The sequence below is a fragment of the Panthera onca genome, chromosome B4 (assembly GCF_046562875.1).
Source record: "Panthera onca isolate mPanOnc1 chromosome B4, mPanOnc1 haplotype 2, whole genome shotgun sequence".
In the NCBI taxonomy this organism is placed as follows: Eukaryota; Metazoa; Chordata; class Mammalia; order Carnivora; family Felidae; genus Panthera; species Panthera onca.
In genome coordinates, this window is record NC_138345.1 from 39,407,208 (window position 1) to 39,414,841 (window position 7,634).

Below are 7,634 nucleotides of genomic sequence, written 5' to 3' on the forward strand. Positions count from 1 at the left end.
CTCTTTCACTGAGAAAATGTTATTTTGTTAAATTTAGGAAGAAAGTTTGTAAGGAGCAAATAATTTGAAGAACTATGAATTTTCTTTTTGTAGGCCCAGTCGGTACCTCCTTTTTGACCTGGTGCAGTATGTCTTTGCTATGGCTCACAGACCTTTCCTCCCGTACCCTCTGCCACATTTTGCCTATCAGTAAGTAAAGTGCTTCTTTTTATGCCTTCTAAAATAGACCTAACTCGATACATTTGTTTGTAATGCTCTCTCACTTAGGGTTATAGGGAGTATGTTCATTACAGTGGAGTCTCTGAATCTCTAAGTAGGAGGTGCTCCTGATGTCTTGATCTTAGTCTAGGATGGAACCAGAGGTGTCTAAGAAAGGGAGTGTGGATTACTGTGGATGAGAAGTACAATGTATGTTGAGAGGTAAAATCTATAGTTCTTCAAATTCTCTCCATAGAAACCACTTAGTTAATTTGTAGAAGTGTCTTGCTTAGGAGGTTGTGTAAAGGAGCAATGAGATTTCCTTCTGTTTCATACCACTCACCAGACGTCGAAAGGGGATCCTTCTTTATTAAACCAGTCTGATCATGTAGTTGGGGGAAGGGGAAGAAGCCAGGTTGATTTGGCCTTGTGGTCGCCTTATCTTCTTTCTTCTTGCCCTGCTTCTTGGTTCACTTCTTCCTTTTGCAGGTTTAGGATCTCAGAATTATGTCACTTAACAGTGGTCCAGTCAGGGAGACTTTCAAATCCAGTTTGCCAGAGATTGACTTTTCAAAAATTTTTTCCATTTTTATTTTATATATTTTTTTATTTTTAGAGAGAGAGAGAGCGTGCGAGCAAGGGAGAGGGGCAGAGGGAGAGAGAAAGAAAGAATGTTAAGCAAGCTCCACACTCAATGCGGAGCCCAACACAGGTCTCGATCCCACGACCCTGGGATCATACCTGGGCCCAAATCAAGAGTCGGACGCTCAACCGACTGAGCCACCTAGGTACCCCATGCCAGAGATTGACTTATAAACCAACATGGCAGTTCACTCCTGCATTCATTCAGCAAATATTTATCAAATGCGTCCTATGTCTTAGGCAGTGCACTAGGAACTCAAGATATTATACTAAACCCTCAGAAAGCTTGTGACCAAACAGAGGTGTCAGAAAAGTAGAATGCAGTGTGATGATAATATTTATTGAGAGTGTTCTGTCTTTCAAGCTGCCTACTTCATTCTCATTTGATACTCAGTGACTGATATCAGTAGGGAAGAGCACATAATGTATGTGAAGGAGGAGGGTTGAAGATGTAGCTTAGAGAATACTGCCATTTGGAGGATCTGCAGGGTGAGGGGAATTTACTGAAAGGCCCAAAATGAGTAATCAGACATTTAAGTGAAACAAGTAGAGTGTTTGGAAGCCTAGAAACCAAATGGAAGGGGGTGTTTTAAAGAGGAAATGACTGTTTCAAGAAGGGGAGCCTGGCTGTTTCTTCACATCTGTATCTCCTGCACCCAGAACAGTACTTGACACACAGGAGGTGCTCTGTCAGTATTTGTGTGATGAAATGCTGCAGAAAAGTCACATGAGGTAAAGGACTTACAAACGTCCACTGGGGTTGGTGGTGAGGTCACTGATGTCAGCGGCTTCGGCACAGGGCAGGGGTGTCAGCCAGATTGCCGGGCGCTGTCTCCTCGGCAATGCATGAAATTGAGAGTTACCTTCAGCTGGAGTTGGCGTATGCACACGGAGTGGCCCACTGGGGACACAGAAATAGACAGCGGAAGTCGTCTGTCAGCGTAGAAGCAGAGCACAGACAGTCGGTTTATCCGAGAGTTTTAATTAAGCTGTGGTAGCCCAGTAAAGTCCCCTTTTCTGCCACTGGGACACGTGGTCTGGAATCTGAGGTTTTATATGTTCCTGGAGAAATTTTGGCCAATCTTCAGCTTCCTTTTTCATTTTTTTATGCACATTGGAATGATGTTAAGTTTTTAAAAAGCTCTGGAACCCCGTGTTCCGTGACCCACTGAAGGCCCACTGGGTCAATCAGATAAAAGCAGAGCTGGTCTGGCTGTACTGACAGGTCATACTCCAAGCATGGACTCCCAGCCTGTGCCCCAGTTCTCTGTGGGGGCCCTGGGGAATTCCTGGGGGCCTCGACGCTAGCTGAAACCCACTGCCCTGAGTGTACTTGACAGGATCTCGGTGGCAGAGATAAGGAGAGCTCTATTTTGACTAAGAGTGGAGAGATGGCACTAATTGAGGCAGGCAGCTCTCCTGTCCTGGGTGGCTTCCTGGTTTGCACCCTACATCTTAGGCTTCTCCTTAGTTTTGAATTCTTTTGGTTCCTTTGGGGGGGGTCCTGCTTTTAAGGATTACAGTTTACATCTAGCATAGTACTCAGCTTGCCCTGCATTCTTAACAGAAGCATATGTGAATGTTTGAGGTTTAAATTAGATTAGATAAGTTAAATGAGATTTGAACATTGGATAGTTTTTGTTTTGTTCATAGTAATGGCTTTATTTTAGTTTTCATTTGTTCAGATTTGTTGTATCCTTCATGAAGAGTAAGGAGTGCCACGAGTTACGGCAGTCAGGCTGGGGTAGCTTGAAAGGGAGGGGAACCTCACAGGTAGTGGTGCCAGGATGTTGGTTATTTTCTTTAAAAAACAAAACAAAACAAAAAACACAAAAAACAAAACACCCAAAAAATCAGTGAACTCCTGTCTCTACAGCAGCGTCTCTCCTTTTGCTTCTTGCAGGCTCGCTTGAGTATTGGCTATGGAGATGCTTACCACATATGCCCTATTTATTCCTTTTTCCAGGTGGGTAGCACGACTCTTTGAAATGAGTCCATTTGAGCCCTGGACAACGAGGGATAAAGTGGAGCGGGTGAGTGTGAGTGTGGTGAACATCTGCCTGGTGGGCAGGTGCCGGGCTGAGAGCTGCAGAGTTGGAGGAGTTAGAACCGATCATTGTTTGCTTGCTGGCGTGGGTTATTTTCATGCTCTTGTCTGTTATCCTGTCTGAGGCCAGCTCCGTGGCTTGGGCCTTGTACCTCACGCTGTCTTGGCCTGCTCCAGTGCGTGCGTCCTCCCCAAGCTTCTCTGGGATGTGATCTGATTTCCTTCTCTGCTGGAGCATACCCAACGGCACACAAACATGCCTTTAGTGCTCCATTTTTTTAAAGATGAAACCCTCCCCTCCCTCATGTCCCTTCTGGCTACCATCCTGTTTGTCTGGGTCCCTTTTAGTCATAGCCCTTCAGGAGAGCTGTCTATTCCTGCTGTTAACCTCAGCAAGAGCCCACTCCAAGCTTTTATTCCCTTTTCTCCCCCACAAACTGCTCTTTGCAAGATTACCTATGATCACCCCTTCTCTCCTTGAACCCCTGGCTGCCAATCTGTTTTCTGGCCATCTCCATGTTCCCTTGCTTTTCCTCCTCTCACTAGGCCATGCTTTTCGGTTTCTCTTCCTGACTTACCCTCTCCTCCCTGATCTATACACGCTGGGGGACCCACGAGCTCTGCCCTCAGCCCTTTGTATTTTTGCTCATCCTCTGAGCAACCTTCAGCTCATCCCATGCTCCAGCTGCTGTCTGTAAGCTCGTGGCTGCATTTTTATCTCCAGCCTTGAATTGCGCCCCCACCCTACCCAGCTGCAGACTCTTCCATGTATTTGGGTATATTACAGTTTTCTGAAACTGAACGTGTCCACAAATAGAAGTGCAAACCTGCTTCTCTCCTGGCTTCCCTCATCTTAATTAATGAGGTCACTCTTCTCTCTGTTACTCAAGCCAGAAACCTAGGCATTCTCCCCTGATTTATTCCTTTCTTTTTCTGGATCTAAACCAGTATTGTCCAATATAACTCTCTGCAGTGATGGAAATGGTTTAGAATCTACAATGTTCAAAACATAACCCCTAGCAGCATGTGACTGTTGAACATTTGAAATATGGCTAATGCAGCTGCAGAAAGAAGATTTGAAATTTATTTACTTTAATTAATTTAAGTATAAATGAGAATTACCACATTTGGCCAGTGGCTACTGTACTGGGCAGCACAGCTGTAGACCATCAGCAAGTATTATTCAGGCAGCCCTCAGAATACATGCCAGATGTTACTACTCCTGCCTCTCCCTGCCTTTTATTTTTCTTCAAGTTTTTATGCTGAAAATGTGTGTAATAGTAGTGAACATTTTCATCTTCCAGAAAGGTAAGAAAGGTCTCCACTCTGCCCGCTGTAATCATTTCTTTCTCATTCTCTTTTTTATTTTTTTAAGTATTTTTTTAAGGTTTATGTATTTATTTTGAGAGAGAGAGAGAGAGAGAGAGAGAGAGAGAGAGAGACTCCCAAGCAGGCTCCACACTTTCAGCACAGAGCCCAGCCCAATGCAGGCCTTGAAGTCATGAACCATGAGATCATGTCCTGAGCTGAAACAAAGAGTTGGATGTTTAACCGACCAAGCCACCCAGGTGCCCATCTTTTCTCAGTCTCTTGACCAGTGTCTGGCTGCCTCTCTTGTCCCTCTACATTGAGTTGGACTCCAGAGCTCTGGCTTTTCCCGTCTTGCTGTCTCCCATGCTAGTCTTCCTCACTGTGTGTAGAAGTGTTTCTAGGGAGGACATGAAATAAAATGAAAATACGATACTATCTCTACTTTTGAAGGCCTGTTGACCGTTTCTCAACCAGAACAGTCAAATTATCCTATGAATGTTACCTAAAACTTAAAATGCAGACAAGATGAGAAAACAGTCTTCAGGAAACAGATGTGAATGGGCAGGCATTATCCTCCCCTCTGACACGCTGTGTCTGGAAAGAAGATCTATCCCGTCTACGTTCATGACAGATGGGACTGGAGGACTGACTGTCAGAGCACTTCAGTGTATCTTATGCTAATGTGCCTCTTACACTGATAATGGAGCCGGTGTTGATACAGTAGGCTGAATGGGCTTTGGATTTGGTTTGGAGGCTGTCTCACAGCACTCTAGTAAAAGGATTGCAGACTTTGTCAGGTGGGTGAAGGGGCATGCTGCTCTATATGCAGATTGATTGTCTTCATATGCTTTTGGATGGTCTAGGATCATGGAAGTCTTCCAACTCCTTCTCCTTCTCTACAAACAAGATGGGTTTGGTGTTTTAGATCTGTGGTGAGCATCAGTCTACCAGACTAAGTATAGCAGGAGCACAAAGGTTAATGGATTATCCCTTAATGAGCAAGGAACAAATGCTAATTATCTCCCGAATTCAGGAGTGAAAACAGAAGCAGAAAGGAGAATTGGGGAATGGGCTAGTTCTGCATTTGCCCCTACTTTATTTTCTTCCTGAACCTCCTGTAAAGCTACCCTGACAATGGTGACTGGCGCATCTCCATTGCAGATTGATTTCTGTTTCAGTCTGTAGAATGGCTCATCTAGAGCCAGTGTTCTGCACTCATGGGTTGTGCTGGGGACCTTTGTGCTGCTGTATGGTGACCTTGCCTTTTTTCCCCACTTGCACTCTTTCTCTGTGGTCTGCTTTTAGTGAGGTCCAGGAACCAAAAACAGCCACGTATCCTTTGAAAACAAGTCTCGGTAATGGGACTCAGGCCAGCTTGAGTGTTGAAGTGTTGGTGGGATAGCACTTCACGTTTGGGTCAGTTTTCAGTGTTCTCTGTGGTTCTGTCTGTCCAAAGCTTCACGTCACAGACATGGTATTGCCACACCTGCCTGGCTTGGAGGACCTCGGAATTCAGGCAACACCACTGGAACTCAAGGCCATTGAGGTGCTGCGGCGCCATCGTACATACCGTTGGCTGTCATCTGAAATTGAAGATGTGAAGCCGGCCAAGACTGTCACCTTCTAGTGGCCCCTGAGCTGCTCTGGGGTTTTGGTGCTGGTTGGGTCACCCGGCAAGCGACCAGCCCACTTTCTTCGGAGAATCCTGTACATAGTGAATGTGATGCCTCTATTAAACCATCTGAGGTTAAATTCTGCTGCAGCCCTTTCTTTCTTGGCTTATAAAACGAAAAATTCAGTCATTTAGAATTTGAACACAGTTTCTTTAAATATACGTATTTAATGACATATGTTACTTATTCTCTGAAATATGGAAGGATTTGAGTTTCTCTATGTCAGGCTATTTCTGGCATATGTTTTGGAAGATGAGGACCCCTTTTTAATGTTAAGATAGTGTGATCACCCCAAGTGATATGTGATTGTCTTTTTAACATCCATTAGTTGAGAAAATATCTAGTGCCCCATAACTAATCCGAACTTATTCCACAAGGTATTTAAAAAAATGTATCTTAATGACATCCACATGCACTTAAAAATAGTCGGTACGTGTAAAAACATTGTCTGTAGATATGGGTTCTCAAACTGCTTGCGGTAATTCCATAGTCCTCTGCTTGGATCTGAACTCCCCGAGGCTTCTGTCCCGCTGCTGTTTGGACGACATCTAGGTGATTTCAGATAATGGTTGTGGATGGATTTTCTCCCATGCAGTGGAAGTGCCATGGTCTCTCTTTAGTAATGCCAATGCTTAAGGATTAGAACTTTTTACATAAGTTATTAATATCGCAGCCAAGATCCAGATGAACAGTTGGTACAGTGTGAGCAAATCCCTCCGTGCAGTAGGATTAAGAACTCCCTGTAATTTGTGGTGAAGCCAAGGTGACCAACTGCATCCCCCTGCAGTGTGACCCCTTAGTCTGTAGGAGGGGAATGTCCGTGAAAACCCTGTCCAGTTCTGGCAACGCCCATCTCATCCTCACAGAGTAAGGTACGTGAGAATTGAAGGTGAGTTCTCTACCTGCCCTCTGTGTGCTCCAGAATCTTTGGTCCCCAGATGGACAGAGGTCGGCTATTCAGGTGTGGTCGTGGACCAACGGCATCAGTATCACCTGGGAGCTTGTTAGAAGTCTAGAACGCCAGGCCCTACCTCGGTCCTGCTGGATCAGGAGCTACATTTTAGAAAGGTCCCTGGAAGATCTGTGTGCACATTAGTGGAAAGCACTGCACCGAGTGGTGCCGTTCCTGTTACTCAGGTGGCTGAGTCCTACCCAGACCGAAATCAGAATTTCTAGAGAAAATGCCCAGCAATTTTATTAAACATGCCAGTTTATTCCCCTGCATGGTAATGTGTGAGAGTCGTGTTCTAGGGAAAGGAGCCCAATTCCAAGCTTCACTTTTTGTCTTCAGCTAAGATAACTTGCTATTTCGGATGATACCCTGGTTGGTCACAAGCCAGTCGGTAGGCACACAAGATGAGTGGGTGTGATCTGAAAAGAAATCATAATTCTATAATGTACAGTGTCTTTTCTTACAGAACCTGCATGTTTCAGCAGTGCTGTTTCTCATCTCTTTGGAATCATAAGTCATGGTGCCACATACTTGCTTTCTCTAAAACCGTAATTCAACCCTTTTCTTTCCTGTCATAACCAGTGCCTTCTTTTTTATTTTCTAATGCATCCTTTATTATCCTCATATGAAAGTCATAACTGCTCTCACCTAACATGTGACCAAAATATAATAACAGACAAGAAATGAAAGTAGGACACAATACAGTAGCACGTACTCCAATATACTGATGTGTGCACAGCCATACTGAAGGCATTGTGAAGTCGTCAGCTGCTTGCATCCGCTGGGCAGTCACAATGGCACAAATGTAAAC

At 44.6% G+C, this 7,634-nt stretch overlaps 1 protein-coding gene across 1 annotated transcript in view; it reads left to right on the plus strand.

Annotated features, from left to right (window-relative positions):
* Nucleotides 1-5,950, plus strand: part of NDUFA9 (NADH:ubiquinone oxidoreductase subunit A9) — a 37,234-nt gene extending 31,284 nt beyond the window's left edge. The window contains exons 9-11 of the mRNA XM_060658648.2: nucleotides 94-189; nucleotides 2,807-2,873; nucleotides 5,655-5,950. Coding sequence (XP_060514631.1) covers nucleotides 94-189; nucleotides 2,807-2,873; nucleotides 5,655-5,825 — 334 coding nt within the window. The 3' untranslated portion in view covers nucleotides 5,826-5,950. The remainder of the gene's footprint in view (nucleotides 1-93; nucleotides 190-2,806; nucleotides 2,874-5,654) is intronic.
* Nucleotides 5,951-7,634: the final 1,684 nt, after the last annotated feature.